We start from the raw sequence: 18,529 nt of genomic DNA on the forward strand, positions 1-18,529 counted from the left end.
GCCAGGATTTTTATTCAACTAGCTCTCCACATTTAGAAAGCTTTTCGATGTAGCTGAATATTTTATCTTCAGAAGAGTCTGTCAGTCATTACTATCTGTTCCACTGACAAGCATCTTCTTTTCCTGGACAACTTTGCAAAGTACACATTATTGCATTGAGATGATCATTGGATGTCTCACACACTTGTAATAAACTGAGCTTTTTGGCCTCTTCACTTGAATTCCCTCCCCTGCCCTTTCCAGTTTTATACCAGTCAAAAAGATTTACTTTTCTTCTAAAAAATAATATATAAATAAATACATTGGGAGTCACAAACATTAAATACTTAATTTGAACCGGCAGAAAGACCAGCTACCGGAATTCTGCAGTGGTCTGTTAGCTCATATGTCTCTGCATGTGCATATTGAAGGAAACAGCAGAAATAATACTTTACAATTTGATGAACAACATATGACACAGAAACTCTACACTTGCAAAAAAAGAGTTACAAACTTTGGAAAATACCTGCCATATAGAATTCTGCCCTCTCCAAGAAAAAAACCAAAAAACCTACACATTCCTTACTTTCAGATACAGAATTGTCATCATTAAGATCTGACATATAAATAAATTGGATTAAAGAACAAAATAATCACAGAGCTCTTAACTGAAGTTTGGGACACCTTCTGAGTACACATGGATGTCAAAAGCCATCTGCTTTTAGGCAGAATCCTCCCTTGATTTCAACCATAGCTTTGCTTGTAGTTGGCACTGTAATGGCTTATAATAATTTAACCACATTTCTTTCTGGAGCAAAATACAACATAACTCTCCATCTCAGTCCCACTACAAAGTCATGCATAAGTCTGCTAGATAACCAAAGTTCCCATTTCTACAACTCAGATTATTCCCCCAACAAACAGTTTGTACTAAATCTAACGCTCTGCTAATACTGTCCTTTCTTCCCTATAAAGACACCAAAATAAAAGAGAAACATTCTAGCCTAAAAGATGCCATGAATGTTATATTTAATCCTTTTCACTGAAAACTCACCTTAGTTTCTGACTATTACGTGTTTCGGAGACAAAACCTTGTTGATTTTTCAAACTGCTCCATTTCCCCTTTTCAAAGAGCTCTTAACCATTCCTATTCAACTGCCACACATTTCTAATGCAGTGGGGATGACCTATCAGTTATAAATTACTCTCATAAACTTGCTATTTTTGCTGCTTCCCCTGGGATTGCACCCAAGGTGAGGATCAGGCAAGCAACACTCAGCATCCACAAGCGCAAAGTCCAAGCTGGATAGGAGGAAGCAGACAGTAATTGGTCCATGTTTTACTGCACTTAGCATCTTTGAGTAGATCACCAGCACAGGTACGTTTGAATACACCCCCTTTTTCCTAATACAAATGAGCCTCTTCATGTACATGAAATCTGCCTGACTTAAAAACTACAGTCACAAAGAATATATCTATTGTGTGGGTGTTACATACATCTAGCATGTCTGTTTTCTCCAAAGAAATATCCTGGGGTACTTTATCACTGGACAATGCTACAGAACTAGTTCTTAAAGTGACTGTGAAAGTCATCTCTCCCATGTTTAGCTGCTGATACTCTGGAGAACCTCAGCTGAAGTTTTAAGTACCTTCTGGTGCCATTTGAGCTTTTGCAAGTATATACTTCAAAGCTGTGTTAACATCTATGCAAAAGAATTGAACCAAATAAGGAAATGAGGAAAGAGAAGGCAGAGTAAAATAAGGGAGCAAAACTGAGACGAGTAGGGATGGATTTGAAAAAGAAGTTTAAAGAACAACGTTGACCAGACAAAGGGAAAGGGAATTGGAAAAGGGAAATCAGAAATGTTAACTTGTGATGGAGCACACGGTCATACTTTCGCATCTTCTAACACTTGATCACATTTTCTAAGTGACATCCCCATCGCTTTTCTTTGGAAAGCCTACGCATAAGTGAAGACTTGCAGAAGAGAGGTGCACAAGGCAGTGAGCTGCATGTTAGCTGTAAACTTCAGTAAGAATACAGAATTCCAAGTATCTGAGACTGAAATCTTTCCATGGCCAAAGAATCAAAGCATACGTGTTGCACAGCCACATCTAAACACTAAACAGTCAGGGAAAGAGAAAACTTTTGATGAAACGTATTACCAGTCACTACAATTATATGAGGCCCAGAATGCAAAAACTAAATTCTAAGTGCAAGTATCCTGCTGTTCATTTTTGCTCTAACTGGATTTAAGGAAAATATGCTGTGTTTTCAGGCAATATAGGACAAAGACTATTGGTTTTAAAATTTATCTGGTGCACACTACACCTGAATGTTATCACCTCTCTTAATCATCTTCTGATGCCTGATACTGCCCCTTTAACCTTTGTTACTCAATTACTGAACAAGTTATCTCATTGTTACTCTCTTTTGAAGGAAGAGTTGTGCCTCTTTTCATGCTGATAAGAGACACATAAATATTCACTCCCAGCAAATATTTAATAGTAAAGTGTCTTGAGCAAACTACTACAGTCTAAAGGTAGGAAGCTGTAGTTAACTTCTCTGCTATCTTAACCCTTTAGTCAATCCACCAGAACAAACACACACAGAAGATGGATGCTCTTTTTTTACAAATGAAGCAGAAATAATTGTTCTCTACAAGAATGGACTTTATAATGTGCTTTACAACACAGCAAATAAATCAAATGATTGGAAGTGAAATACCTACCCATTTTCTGGGCCGGCCTCTGGGTCGCTTTTCACCAGTGGCTTCTGCTTTCTGTAAAGGGAAAAGAAACACAACATATTTTATACTTCAGCATTAACAGACTCAGTAACTAGGAACTCCTTTCCTGTAACATTATCCATAATTATATCTCTTGGGTGGCACTAAGTCCCCCTCCCGCTTCATGGGTTTTCTGGTGGAATGCGATTATGTTGGTTTTTCTGATATTTCTTTGCCAGCATGGCCAACAGATGCCTCGTCTGCCAGCCCTGACCCATGCCATGTCTAGGGGCACAGAGGAGCATGCCCACACATACCCAGCAGCTCAGTGCCCACAGGACAGCCTAGGCTGCCCCAGACACAGACAGTCACGGGGCATGCAGGCTGTTGAGCGGGGCACAGGGCAGTTTGGGAACCCAAAAACCTCCAATAACATAAAATCTAGTCTTTCACAGGCTATCAGAAATTACCTGAAGACATCAAAATAAAAACACAGCCTGTTTCAAATCTGGACAAAGCAGCTCATAGCAGCCACAATTCCTTTCAGTCTCATGATGTTCACGCATGAAATAGATTTGGGCTATCACCATGAACGCATGTGTGTCCGTGTGTTCACATTTGGAAATAAATTCTCTACTTCACAAGAAATCTTTCAAGTAAAAGCACATCCTGAGCATGTAAGTAAACTTTTCACTCATCTCAAACACACCTTACATATTCAGGTGTAAGGAAAGAGCATTGAAGGAGCCCTAGAAGTGATAGCTGTATTTATATAAGCACAGCAGTTGGTCCTGGAGCTCAACATGAATGAAAATATGAGTTCTTTTACAAACTCTTCCATTCATTCACTGCATGCTGTAGTGAATACTACTAATTATGCAGTACACTAAAATACTTACAGGCTTTACAATGAAAATTGCAGGTTATTCTCTCCAAATAGGCTCTGTCCATCCATATACCTCATCAGGTAAATAATCCTGTCCTACTGAGAGTGATAAGGATTTTGTCACCAGCTTTAGTGAGGGCACAACTTGCCACATACAAAGTCCCCAAAAATTAAGACTTTCAGTACACATTCTGTAAATGTGCTTCTGTGTTTCCATGAACTGCTCTTTTTCCAGTTAACTGTATATATATTTGATTTGCCCTTAGAAATCAACTGTGTCATTAAATAAATCACTTGCTGGTCAATCTCTGTAACATATACTGTAATCTAATGCTGTGTAAATCGTATCCCTCTAAAAGAGAACTTGAGCTGAGGAAATAGTGGAGGAATCTCTACTAATAAAGTGCCCTGTGCATTAAATGCAATTACATTGAAATAAGTATCACACCACAAAGAACGCTGTGAAAAACAAAATTTGCACTCATAAAGGAAAAAAATTATCACTCAGACTTGTTAAAAGAGTAAACTTGCTGTTTAATTGTTTATACGCCAGTGTTACAGTAAGGCGAAACCCTCTTATGAGAATACTTCTTGAAGTGCAATTACTGTACACTGTAGATGTATATTTCAGAATTTTGTTCCCTTTTAACGTGTTCATTTCTTTATACCTTTTAACCCGAAGGATGCAAAAAAAAGGATGTGGTTTAGTTTTAACAAGCTGCAGCCCCCTGCATGTATGTTTATTCCATGAAACACTGGGCATAAATCTTAAAATATTGGTTAAAATTGTTCTTAACAAATCAACACCTGACATCTTATCAAAGCACAAATGCCATTTATTTTCTTCCATATTTTATCACATCTGAAGGAAAGATCCTTTTCTGAAACTCTATGAAAAAAAAAAAACCACCTTTGTGGAAATGAAAATTACTTTGGTCTCACAATTAAAGTTCCGACAAACGTGACACAAATTTTAACTACAGCATATAAACTAGTTTGATGTCAAAGACGACAGAAGAGATTTCTTTGAATAACTAATCTTTTTCCTGCCATAAACTGTCATGCAGCATGGCTGCTTGCCATGAACAGTGCTGCACTTTACCCGGGAGGAAGGGCCATGTCAGAAGTGGCTAGTGTTCCTGCTGGCTAGTTAAGGTATTGATTTGTCAAGTGGCTTGGAGATCTTTCAGAGTGAAAGGCACTATATTCCTGCTGTATATGATTTCCACCTCATGTTAGAAGAAAAACATTTCCATAGTTCTTATCAAAACCAAATCTTTCCCAAAGGTGAACTAAACAAACAGCAGGGCATGCCAGAGATGATGTTTTAGTACAAAGCAATTCTGTAAGTAAATAGGAAGGTTTCCACAGACTAAACTACACAAAGTTAACTACCACAATCTCCAAAGTGGAGGTTTTTAATCTATGTTCCATGGGAAAAGAAAGACAAAACATGTCTGGAACAACTACAGTAAGTAGCGGCAGTCCAATGGTGATGATAAAGACACAAAGGTTAGGAAAATATTCCACCTCTTTCCCTCTCCATTTCTTTTAGTTTGCATTTTGAAAGACCGTCTTTTAATATAAGTACTTGAAGAAAGGTTTTATTGCATATCAGACAAATAATTCAATGTCTCTCCATATAATTTTTATGTAATTAATAAGAAAAGGAACATGTAAGTGCCAAAGCATTGCCTTTTCCCTAAAACATATATTTGCATAATCAGAAACATGCGTCTCTTGGCTCTTTGCTTTAATTGAAGTGTTGCCTCCAAAGCTAAGAACAAATCCAGAGAGAACCCCAAGCCATCCAGAGAATAAGGATTCTCACCTGGGCAGCAAGATGCATGTGTACCCAGCCACCCTACACCCCAGCAGATAGTTAGGAAGGATGCTGCTGCCTTCATCCTCTACAGCACTTTTTCAAACTGAGATGTGTTAGGTCATGGTTTTCTTAACATCTGGTGATATGTACACTACAAGGCATAATCTTGCTCTATACAGCTAAGACATGAAACCACTAAACCTAAAGGAGGGTTGGGTACGTTATCAAACATAAGTTTATTATATTTCATGAAAAATTGTTAAAGTTGCTTACAACCAGTAATGTGCTTAGGTCACGTTTGCTATGTCACATTTTAGGAACACATTTACTTGCTTTTCAGTACCTATATAAGAAATTAAGGGTTTTTTGTCCCAGGCAAGAAAGATGGCCCTTCCAGGCATCTCTGCAGTCCCCAGGCAGATCTGCAATTCACCTAAGGCCTGTATCATAGGGCCATCAAACTCCGCTTCCGAACAGTTGTTGTCAGTAACTGCAGGACTTGATTACCCATCACCTCTGCCTCCCTGTTGCATAAATGTACTGAAAGCAATTAACAAGACAAGTATAAATAATTGAACAGCTATAAAGTGCTCTTCAGGCATCTATCCATTGTCAAGGAAGATCTCAAATGCAACAGAATCCAAATTTGGAGAACTCTATCCACTTTGCAAAATGAGCTACTGGAGACCTTAGATAAAAATGTGCCAGAGCTGTAAGTCAGGTGAAATAACCGAGACTTTGCTGTTGTCACACTGTGTCAAAAGACCTTGCCCAGGAGTGTGTCCCTCTCCTAAAAAAAGTTATTTTGTTTAAAAAAATCCAAAAAAGTAAGCATTGGCTGAATAGAAAATAGACATATTTCCTATGTCTTGTTTTACTTATTTTAATTCTAAGCAGGAGTCGGTCTTCTTCTCCTGCTTCTCCCATCTTGCTCAAAACACCTGATTTTGAGGTCTCTTTATTTTTTAGTTACAATAACCACGCTAAGATCACTTGATAAATCTGATCTTGTTTTCCCTTTAAGCGTGTAATGACTGGTGTCAGTGAGAATGAATGAACCATGGAGAAGCCAAATGGATTTTCATGTATCAATTTAGAGCAGAGTCCTGGTCACATGCGTTTGGTTATTTTTTTTTACCTTTGGACTGCTTAACTCAGGGACGTGCCTTTCTACAAACCAAACTCTGGTCGTGTAATGGAGACATGGTAGTAAGTGTAGTCACACACAGTACCACAAGTTCTGGATTTCAGATGATGGTGTTGCAGGCTCTGGAGGTATTTTCATTGAATTTCACTACATCAATAACTCTGACAAAACTGAAAATATTTTAACTGAAGGTGAGTTTTACTAAAGAGCATTTACTTCTGGATATTCCTGAGACATCCCCAGACATTTTCTTTTGAGATAAACACATAGTAGTTACTATTCCTTCTTTTTTTAAACTCACAGTTGTGTTTCTTCCTTTCAAATAGATGAGTATTTATGCCTATACAGTATTTTTGCCAACCCCAAGGAGCTGAACAAAGAAAAGCCCTTGAATGCTTAGGGGAAGTGCAATTGACTGGGAACACAGCTCAGTCTAACAAATAAAACTCAACCACACAACACCTCGGAAATCAAAAAGAAACATATCTACTAGGATCTTCCCACAAAACTATTTGTTCTTTAGGGGGGAAAAAAAATCTTCACTTTTTTGCTAATTTTTTACAAATATTTTAAATGAATAACAGAATGACTTGTTTAAAGATGCAGACTTCAGTAACAGCCTAATTGTAAGGGCTCAAGTACAAGGTGATTAAGAGTCTTTTTCCATCTATCTCATCTCTTAACATGGTGTGTTCCTTCTGTTAATGAAAATTAAGCAACTGAGAAATGGTTTGGTTTTCTATAAAACGCAGTTTACTTTTAGTGTCCGCTTTATAACAAGTTAGGCATGTGTGATATGTAAGGCTTTGTAAATAATGTGTATTACTTAAAATTAGAGTAATTGCCACATTATTTGTTGTCCAATTGGTCTTGAAACCTTCTGTATGCATTGTCAAGTTTCACATTGCTAATTTCCTAACAAGCAGAGTTTGTTTTCAGATGCCCCAAGGCCAGTTTACTAAGACCAAACACAAGCTCTGAAAGCTTAAAAAAAAAAAAAAAGAATTCTCATGAACCAAGAAATTTTAAATATATAACACAACCATGATTCCAGGGTAAATTGTGCCTCATGTGATTTAAGGATACTTCCTCTTTGAAGTACAACAAAACAAAGTCCCAGTTCTGGAGTATTTTTAACTCACTGCCAGTTTGTGCAATACATTTTTAATTGTGATGTGTAATGGTTTGCAAGAGAACACCCAATCAATTAATCATGAGTGCCTTCTCATGGCTGCTCGGTGGGTTCTCCTTGCCGACGTTTATCTTACATGTTGTGAACACTCTAATACATTTCAATGAGCTCCCTTTGACACACACAGGCCACACACTATTCTTTAGAAATTCCAGCAATTTCCAGTTGCGTGCACAGTGCCTGGGCTCACATGTAGAGTGGCTTAGGCTAAGTTAGCCAGCTCTCTTTCTGAGAGTTGAGACAGGCTATAGAAAGCCTTAAGTATCTGTATGCGTATGGATGTGTAAATATGTTTACCACAAAATCAAACATATAGCTCACTCAATTAAGAGGTGACACCCTCACCACCAAATGAAGCTTTCTTACAGCGCCAAAACCTTTCCATTCATATTACTGTTGGGAAAACTAGAGGAATTAATATTACATAAAAAGATAGTCTGAGGTTCCTGATGAGAAGCTGTACCATCTTAGAGAGGGTTAATTATCAATTTGGAAAAAGAGCTAAAATATTTATTTGAAATGTGATCTCAGTTACTTTCCTCTAGTAAGGCTTTATAAGTGTTTTATGTTTTAGAGGATTTATCAAACATTTATACACTTTATCAATAAACCCAGACTTCTAATTACATACCCTTCTAAGAGGGTTTTTTTTAAATGATAAAAAAGACACGTGGCCTTTGGTCAATTAGTTACATTATCAAACCCAAAAGGGTTTGCTTTAATTAGAGCAGTAACTTGAAGCATTCTGAAAATCAAAATGTTACAATGAAATTGCTCAGTTCATAGATTAAAAAAAAAACAAACAGAAAAACAACCACATGTATTAGAATCATCTGGAAAACTCCAGTTTTTGTATACCTACATATATATTAATGTTTTTAAGTCCTTTTTCACTTATATTGATTTCTGAATCACTCATATAAATGGAATAATGTTACTGTTTCTTTTAGAAACATCCCTTTAAAACTCATTTATATGAATTACTTCAAATTTAATCTTATAACAAATATTTCTCCTAGGAAAGCCAACACTCCTAAGAGTAATATTTAAAATACATTTGGATTTGCTAAACTAATACAAAACTGTTCTCTCTCACTTTTGAAGAATGAAATGTAAACTATTTTGAAGTGAATCTGAGGAAATTTTTTACTATACACAGAAAAAAAGCACAACATCTAAAGCTCACTAGATTGCAATGTGGTTTTGATACACTTTAAATGCTTAACCTGTAAAGCATTTTTTACTAATTCATTAACTTCTTGACAGCTTTTTTCCAGCTCAGAAAGTAAAAACTATTTTAAATTTAAAGAGAATTGGAAAGCATCCCTCAAACAAATGTTCAAAACATAATAAACCAGACATGAAACCATACTCATCCCTTAATAATTTCATATTTATCAGTAGTTGCTATAGTAATTTATAACACTGAAAACTATCAAACTCAATATGGTCAGTACCATAGCCATATTGAATTAGATGAGGCCACAAATTTCTTCCACACACATTTTGTAACAGATCTACTTAAAGGATACTGAGACACTTAAGCTCTACAGTTCACCACCAGATTTTTGTAAGCTTTTGTTTCCAATTTAGTACCTGTAAATTAGTGCTGCTGTGTGACCATCAACATAAACAAAACTCCCATATTTGTTTTGAAGTCTATACACAACTATTTGCCTTCACCAAAATAATTTCTACAGAAAGGTATTATTGGCCTTGATAGCAGAGTTTTCTAATGCTGAGCTTTCCCCAATTCAAATAAAATTATGTCACATTTTCAGATGGTATTTGGGATGTAAAGTCCACACACTAAATGCAGTGACTTCAGGGAGCTTCTGCTGCTGCAAATACATTCAGAACCAACAAAAAAAGTTTGCTCCCATCACCAAGCAGAAGTGGTGGTTCAGAAGACTCACAGCATTTCAACTAAAAATCTCTTTGAAACTGATTACTAAACAAGATATAGTAGACTAACTCACAGTTTACCATCACATTTTAAACCTGTAAATTTCAATATATGCAGTTATTTCTGCAATATTTCAATATTGCAGTTATTTGGATTTACTTCTAATTAACCTATGTCTGACAAAACAGCTTTAATATACAGATTTGGTCTGTAGTAGTAATGACTGTAAGTAGCCAAGAAATTAGTCTTTGAAAAATTCTAATCAAGACAATAATATCCTTATTATTGATTTCCTTAGTAGATACAGAACTCAGTAAATACATCAAATACATTATGTTATTTCACTAATCTGTACACTATTCAAATATCAAGATGTCCTTATAGGTTCTGTACCTAGGGTCTTAATGCAGTTTGTTAATTTTAATCTTAAAAATGCAAAACATATGCTTTATGTAGCTTCCATTATTAAAAGGGTTCCAACCCCACAGTTCACAGGCTAAATGACGGGATTTTTTTGCTAGCACTTGATGAAAAAAAAAACATTAGGAACTCTCCCCGTCTTTAATAATCTCACCTTCTGAGCTGCTTTAGAGGGACTCTTGTTTTTGCTTCCTTTGGGTCTTCCTCTTGGTCTTTTAGGAGATGGTTCACCAGTTGGTTCCTAAATACAGGAAAACATGCTATTGTGGCACAAGGCTACAACTAACTCAGAAGATCTGAGGGATAAACTGTAGCTGAGAAGTTACTTAAAACATATGCATTAACAGTATAAATAAGTAATACAGTATTTAAAATGCAACATGAAAAATTAAACTCAAAGTAAAGAAAATATGTATCTTGCACAATACAAGCTTAACTTTCCTTGTAATTGCTTAACTAAAACTTTGAACAGTTTGCATATTCTAGCATGCAAGTTATAGTAAAAACCACATTTTTAAAGATAGCTATGATTTCACTCATGCATGAATGATTATTCAAAAAATAACATAGTTACCCCTTTAATTTCAAACTGCATTTAATTGTAGCAAGATACAATTATCATATGCAGTTTCAAGCACAAACATTTTGGGGGAAAAAAAGTTAACTACGAGAAAACTGTGAAGTAAGCTTAGACTATTTTCTGTCTCAAGGGCGCAAACATTTGGCAGGGGGATTTTTTTCTGTTGTTTTGCAGTCGTTATTGTATTCATACCTATTCTAAATATCATTGATTTGTATTAAAATTCAAATGTAAAAGTTTTATTCAAGTAGAGCACTACCAAGCCAAAAAACCTCGACGAAAGAAAACATCTGAAAGAAAACCCTAACTCTAAAATTACTCCACAGGAACACTGATTATTTTAGCTATTTTCTTAATTAGCTCCTCTGCCTGACAGTAAATAACCAGTCCTTAAAAATGGGTATGAATTAATGAGAGTTTGGATTCCAAATATTTATTCAGTGAATCATAAATACTATAAAATTCCTCTAGCCTTAAATATTATACATTTCATTCAGATTACAGGATGTGGTAAAACTAATTAAATGCTGTTTGTTCTTAAAAGCCTTCAGCTTTTTAATTCCCGGGTAGATGAATGGGAGGCTGGCGAGGGGACTGCCCTTAACTGCTCCAGTTCTCAGTGGCGAGCCTCGCAGGCTCTGCACATCTGGGCTGAACACGTTTAAGGAGACGCACTTTTCTTTCTCTTCTATGCATTCAAACGCTATAGGAGAAGAGGGGGGTGGGAAAAAAAAAAAAAAAAAGAAAGAAAAAAAAAAGAAAGAAAGAAGCAAGCCCCGGCGCAAGCCCTCCGGGCTGATGGGCTGATGCCGCAGCCGGGGCTGGCCGCGGGCAGCCCGGAAGGCTCAGCGGGACGGCAGCTGAGCCGAGGACCGCGCCGGTAAATTCAGTGTCACTAAGGGCAGAGTGGGAAAAGTAGGGGCTCAGCTTTTAAAGCTCTCCAAAAAAGTATTTTCTGTGCCATTTGCAGAAGCACGTCGGTGGGAGAGGAGAAGGCGGGGGTGGGGGAGCAAGGCTGTCGGGTTTCCCCCAGCTCAGGGCTCTACTGTTCAGCTCCCTCCGTGTTTTCGGAGCCCCTCGCAGGCTCTTATGGCAGCGGGCCGATGCTAAATGAATGGGAGTAAACATTTTTAAAGCTCGCGGAAACTGGCTTTAAAAGGAGCTCCACAGGCAGCCCCCACTTCCCCGTCATGACTTCCCAGGGAGGCATGGAAAGGGCTGCGAGCAGCTCCGCGGTGCCCGATCAATCGGTTGCCTCCGCGAGAAAAATTCACATAGCACCCCCACTCCCCCCGCGCCTGTCCCCGCGGCGGCACCGGTGGAGGGGCCGCAGAGCGCGGGGGCTCCAAGGGCTGAGCGCAACTCGGCATTTCCAGGCGATGCGACAATGGCACTTCGGGAGAGGAAGGGGGGGGGGGGTGGGGGGGTGGAAATAACGCACGGATCTAGCAACCTTAGCGCGGATTCAGGTCTTGCGAAAGTCAAAAACAGGAGCCCAGCGCGTCGCTTTCGGGGCCCGGGAGGAGGCTGCGGGCGCGGGTGGGAGGGAGCCCGGCGCCGCTCCCCGCGCCGAACCCCAAGAACAGTCCCTCTCGCCTTGACCTGCCTTGGAAAGCGCCGGAGCAAAGGCAAAAGGTGTTGCAAATACAGGGCAAGCCCCCTCCGGCTACCTCCCCCACCTCCATCGGCAACGGGGGCACCTCTGTGCATGCGATGACGGGGGTGAGGGGGGAGGTGGGGAAGGGGGGGGGACGCCAGGGAGGGCGGGTGGGGGGGGAAAGGGGCGAAAAACTATGCGACTTTCTAGACACCCTCCTCTCCCCCAACCCCAGGATCTAGGGGCAGTCAGGGGCTGGGCTGGTCAAGATCGGAGGCGGCAGCAGCCCCCGGTGGGACCCGACGCACACATAGGCATACACACACAGATTGAGACATTTCAAGGGCTGCGAGAGGAGGGAGACAGGAGAGCCCCGTTCCCCGCTCCTCGCTTTCGCAATTTCAAAATCAGCTCGAAATGACCCAGCGAGCGCTGGTTGGTCGGAGCCGCGCTGCTCCATGTTGCCCATTTACATTGAAAAGCCCCGGCTCGCTCCCTGCACAATAGCGAAAGTCCCGAGGCGGCTCGGGCAGCTGCCGCCGCTGCCGTGCTCCGGGCTCTCCCCGCCGGGGAGCCCGACGAAGCTCCTCGCTGCGCTTCTGCACCACCTCGCCGGGCAACACCACACAACAAAGCCCCCCTCCCCGGCTCCAGGACTCCTTCACTTGCACCATAATACGTACACGTACATGCCTATAATACTATGCGGCTCTACGTATCTATACGATACTGACTTGCGGTTGCTTCCTGGGTCTGCCTCGTCCTCTCTTCTGAGGCTCTGCGGTTGCAGGTTGCTCCTGGGCAGCAGTGGAAGGCTGACCGGGTCCCTCACCTTGTGCACTCATCGTGACTTCTGCTGCTCAGCCTGAAACCAGTCTCTCCAAAGCACCTTGGAAGGGGGGGGAATCAAAACGAGCTCTTGCTGCTTTTGCTGCTCGCTGCCACCACCACACCGGACGTCCTGGTGCTGCCAAAAAGGAGAAGAGAAGGGGAGGAGGAGGAGGAGGAGGTGATGGTGGTAGTGGTGCTGGTGGTGGTGGAAGAGGAGGGGGAATGAATCTCTCTTACAATTTAGGAATGGTTAGTAACATGAAGCAATTCAAAAGAGGGGAGGTTAAAAAAAAAAAAAAAGGAAGAAAAGGCAGAGTAAATTGCAACCCTGGAAATGCAAGGAGAGGAGGGAATACTCCGAGGGTAGTCGGAGCAAACCAAGAAGGGGGGAAAAAAAATCCTACAAATTGAAAGCAAGTGGTGGCTATCGCACTTAGATCGGATCAGGACAAATTAAGATAAGACACACTGAAAATGGACTGAGAACAGTGCACAGTCTTGCCAGAGGCATGCACCCTGGGAAGACGGGGATTTCGGCAGCAGCGGGAGCAGCGGGCAAAAAGAGCGATCATTTAAAAAATAATGATAATAAAACGATTTGGGAGATTGGAGAGAAAAAAAAAGGGGGGGGGGCGGTCCTGGGTTTGTGTCTGTGATGCGAGCTGCTGGGACTGGAAATATTATGCGAGTCCTGCCCACAGACTAAACTAGGATGAGGGCTTTAAAAGGGAGGGGGAAAAAAAAACACAAACCCAAAACAAAAAGGGAAAGAAAAGCCACCTTTACCGTGGGTGGAAAAATCAGGAGGGGGCTGCGCAAGGAAAAAGGGGGGAAAAAAAAGGAAAAAAGAGGAGGAGGCTGAGCGCAAAACCGAAAAACCCGGCGATGGGAGGCTGGCGGCCGGCCAGATACAACATGAGCAGCACGGCAGCCGGGCAGCGGCGGAGCACGCCGCCGCCTCACGTGTCCCGCACCGGGCCGGCCCCGCCGCCGCGGCAGGTTTAAAGAGCCAGGCCGCCTCCGCGCAGCGCCGCGCCGCGCCGGGGGGGCGGCCCCGGCACCGCACACACCTCTCCCGGCGGCCTGCGGCGGGACGCGCGGGCGCGGAGTCGCTCCGCCGCCGCTGCACGTGGGCGCCGGCCGCGGAGCGGAACAAAGGCGGCCGAGACGGGGCCGCCCCTAGGCTCGGCTGGGACGGGCCGGGTCGGGCCGGGCCGCCCGCGCTCCGGCCGGCGGGGAGACTCTTGCCATCGCGGCGGCGGAAAGGGCGTCCCAGGGCGGTATCGCACGCCGGGACGGCGGCGGCCTCTGCAGAGGAACCGTGCCCCGGCGCTGCGCCCGCCAGGACGGCCGGGCTGCGGCTCTCCGCTGGCTCCTGCAGCGGGGCGGCCCTCCGAGCCTTCTCCCGCCCTCGGCGACTGGGCCTCTCCCGAGCAAGCCCTGTCTCGGCGCCTTTTCTCTGTGGCACAAGGAGGTGGTAGCCACAAAGGCCAGAGAGGACTATGATGCTTATGCTCAGCCTCGCAGTGGCTCCATGAGCGACTGCAGCAGTGTCCCTGGTCCTACACCTCCCACAAGGTCTTGGACTGTGGCTGAAAGAGAGCCACCCCTACAAATGTCTCCTCACATCATTCCTCACCTACTTCAAGGTGAATGAGTGCAACAGAAGGAAAGGAAAAGCTACATTCTCATATATGATGCTGAAGAAGGGCTAAGATGTCACTACGACGCTTCTTGCACTAGATGTCTAGATACATCCAGCTGTCTTGAGACCTTATAAATTCTTTATTATGGATAAAGAAGCATAATCAGGGAGAAAGTTACCCCAATCAAATAAATGCGTTGACGAGCAAAGAGTGTGCTGAGGAAGCAGCTGACATTTTCTGTAGAACAGGAAAAGTACACCACAGACAGATGGGCTAAAGAAAAAGTAATCCTAGAACACTTCTTAAGGCTGAAAATATTCCCAAAGTGTTCTTTAATCCAATCACAAGCCTCACAAAGCCTCCTTCCCTTCCATCCCCAAAACCCACCAGCTATGGAAGATGGACACAATCCACCTGTTAAATTCCATAGTTACCAGAAAAAGCTTATAGTCCCAACTATGCTTCCTATAATTCTCAGTTCCCATCACAACATGAAGAAATCCATTGGGCCGTGTGTCCATTTGGTACATCAATAGATTAAGCTGCCATATTGCGATTAGAATGTCAAGCAGAGACTGTAAAGTCTATAATTTAAAGCATAGCAGCAAATAACTTTTATAACATCCCTTAATTTCTTGAAGCGTATTCATGTATCCATTTCCCTGGAAGAAGCTGGTACATGCAATTCCTAAAAGCCTGTAGCTCCAAAACTGCCATCTCCACAGATCCATCCTGTTTGGCTATTAATAGTTCCGTCCTCCCTTGAGTAGCTCTGGTAACAATACCAGCATCCAAGGATTTTTTTATATACAGCTCTAAGCAAGTAATCTTCACATGGGAGCAATGTTGCTAAACTTACTGCTTGAAAGCTGTTCTGGATAAGGGAAGTCTTGGCACTTGTACTGTGCCCAGCAGAACGGGTCTTTCTAGGGATGTCTGCCTCCAGATTCGCAATCATCACAGGGACTGGTGTCAGAGAGCTAAACAACTATAGGTCTTTTCTTCCATTTGAAACTGTCTTTATTCCCTCCTTAATCAGAAGTTCTAACATTATGAACCAGTATGATATCCCTTCTGGGGAATATATAATATCTGGGGATACAACCTGTCTAGACTAATCCAAAAAGCTGTTCTTGCATCATTTTTACCCAGAGTACCCTAACACATGTCCAACATCCAGAACCCAGAAAGCCCAACTTCCTCAAGTGGCTGGTGGAAGCTGAGAAGCCAGAAACAGCTCTTGGTTTTGTTCCATATTCCTTCCCAAAAGAGAGGTAGCAACTGATCCTTCCACTCTTCCAATCCATCGTCTGGCAGTATGGATTATTGCTGCATCCAGTGCAAACACCAAAGAACATAACTGTATAATTCATTGAAGAGAATACTTCAAAGCTGCTGAGTTAGAGATTATCTACTTTCCAGCAGCTTTGGTGTGAGATTTAAGCAGAAGTATTAATTGTTGATGCTTCTTTTTCTTTTTTCTGGGAGCATTCATAATACAGTAGAAAATTTATAAACCTGAAATAAGGCCTGGTCTTCACTCTCCATGAGCCCACAAACTCAGGGATAGCCAAACTTCCTACAAGATGTAAGAAGCGGTGAATGAAAAACAAGGTGGAGATTTTGCTCCCTAACCCAGAACACTTACAAAGTTTGTTTGTTGCTCTGTAGTCAGTGTGATGGTTTGCAGAGGGTTAATTAACCTCTGTTCCCATAGGGGATCTTTTAAATTGTGCAGTCAAACAGCAGCAAAAGTATTTTGCATCACAACATGGAACTCCAGGTAGCAGCAAAGTGGAAAATTACAGGTTAAGTAGGCCTTAGCAATAACAAACAGCAACAAAGAACCCCTTTTCCTTGCTCACTTCTTCATCTGCCTCCTTTCTCAAAAGCCTGTGGATGCAGAAGAACCACAGCCTGTAAACCACTACCATAACCCGTACATAACTGTAACTAACTCCCACCTGTGGAAGTCTAGGAGCTCAGATAGTCTCAGCTGGTGGTGGGGAGGATGGGTCTTTTTTTTTCCAAGCTGCTATGTTTCCCTGAAGGTCTGCAATGCAGTGTGTGTGATAGAAAGTGTGTCACCAACCTTACGGGGCCTGCTCACCACGTCTGTGAGAGTGCAAGGGAGGGCATCCCTTCCTTCTGCTCAAAGGTGGGGCATGTTTTGCCCACCCCAGTTCTCATGGAATGCAAGCTGCTGAAAAGGCATAGCAAAAAGGCAAGTTTAAAGCCTCAGTTTGGGGATGTTGACTTTGAAAGAGGTCACTGTCCAGGGATGGGAGAGCAGATGGGAAAATTCAGAAGATATTTTCTGGTTCTTTCATCAGTTCCTCAGGGAGCTCACAGATCTGCAGTGCCTCACAGAGCTCCTTAGAGGGACAGCTTTGGCCTGCCAGTGCTAGAGGCTACCTTGGCTATAAGGGTCATTGGGTATTTAATTTTTGTGGCCAACCAGAGCAGCCAAAGATATTTACATAGGCAAAGGCTACAATGGGTACTCACCTAGCTGTGAATCCTGATGCTCTGTTTCTAGAAAACCAGTCCTCCCAGGAGAAGTACATTTTGCAAATATGGTCTATATTTGCATGAAAAGTTAATGTCTGCTCTGCCTGCTACTTTTTGAATGGGCTCCCTCTGGTCTCCTGGGATACAAGAGAGAAGAGAAGAGCAGGCACAGCAACCTTGAGTGCTCCTATCAGATGGGCCAGGGTGAATTGCCACTCTTCCACTCAATTCTTTTCATCCAACTGGTGGAACCAACAGCGGCTGCTGCTTCATAATCAGTGATCTGCAGATGGCTGGGAGAATGCTTTAGGGAAGCATGACTGCAACTGACAAACAAGGCCCAGAGAAGAACATTAAGGCTCACTCTCAGGCCCTCTCTGCACTGGGGAATTTTCTTCCCTCCTCCAAATTCCCACCATTGCTAATATGAATGCAGCTGCACAATTGTTAGGGATATTTGGAGTCATAATATATGAGTTTTCATCTCATCAGCCATTTGCAGCACTGTGTCAATTAACCCTCCTCAGAGCAAGGTTAACTGATACACTGCTGAAATCGGCTGCTGGAGCCGAAAAGCTGTCTATACTAAGGCTCCCATTGTTGTAACCCTGGTGCAGCTGCAGTGGAATCAGCTCATGTGAGATTATTTTGGTAGCAATGCTCCAACCTAAAAAACAGCCTAAAAATGCAACACAGCCGCCTTATAGTCTGAAACATGCTTCTGCTGCACCTGAGCAGCTATGCATCTAGGCTGCCACCCTTCACAATGAGGTTTTTCATGCAGTCCCTTCAGTCCAGAAGGTACTTTTTATATTTGTGTATGACATACTCAGTAGACTTATTTATCAACAAACTGGTGTTCCCATCACCTCCATAGGACTGCCTCAGCTCAGTAGCTCTCACTAGCTTGAAGATGTATGAACAAGCCAATTGTCTGTTAGTACCTTTTCAGTGATTCATACATTCATTAAATCAAAACAAAAGTTGCCTTATCACTCATGGAAACTTTGCAATTTGTTTTTCATTTCCTAGTGTTCTCTAGTTTATGGCTGGAGACTTTTGTTCAACATCAGTTTGTTTTTTTAGTGCCTTATTTATGCAGAGCAGAGCCATGAAGACACAAGCTGATTTCTGATAAAGTTCTTTTTCCAATGAGCACAGTTGTCAGAATCAATCCCACTTGTTTCGATGGCCTTTAGGAAGCAGTTATGAAACGGGCTGGTAAAATGGGTGTTTCATCCCCAGCAGAGTAAGATCTTCTAAAAATTCCCTCTCTATCC

At 42.0% G+C, this 18,529-nt stretch overlaps 1 protein-coding gene across 1 annotated transcript; it reads right to left on the reverse strand.

Moving 5' to 3' along the window:
- Positions 1-2,684: 2,684 nt before the first annotated feature.
- Positions 2,685-13,106, reverse strand: HMGA2 (high mobility group AT-hook 2). Its single transcript, XM_062017565.1, has 3 exons — positions 12,996-13,106; positions 10,239-10,325; positions 2,685-2,762 (listed from the first exon to the last, which is right to left on the reverse strand). The coding sequence occupies exons 1-3, from the start codon at positions 13,104-13,106 to the stop codon at positions 2,685-2,687; spliced, it is 276 nt and encodes a 91-aa protein (XP_061873549.1).
- Between the last annotated feature and the right edge of the window lie 5,423 nt (positions 13,107-18,529).

The sequence above is a fragment of the Colius striatus genome, chromosome 1, assembly GCF_028858725.1.
Source record: "Colius striatus isolate bColStr4 chromosome 1, bColStr4.1.hap1, whole genome shotgun sequence".
NCBI lineage: Eukaryota > Metazoa > Chordata > Aves > Coliiformes > Coliidae > Colius > Colius striatus.

What these genes read in the sequence shown, in the direction of transcription:
- HMGA2 (XM_062017565.1), bottom strand. Translation starts at nt 13,106, where the DNA reads ATGAGTGCACAAGGTGAGGGACCCGGTCAGCCTTCCACTGCTGCCCAG. An exon ending in GACCCAGGAAGCAACCGCAA is followed by an intron (nt 10,326 to 12,995) that starts GTCAGTATCGTA and finishes TCCTGTATTTAG; the next exon opens with GAACCAACTGGTGAACCATC. An exon ending in CCTCTAAAGCAGCTCAGAAG is followed by an intron (nt 2,763 to 10,238) that starts GTGAGATTATTA and finishes TTCCCTTTACAG; the next exon opens with AAAGCAGAAGCCACTGGTGA.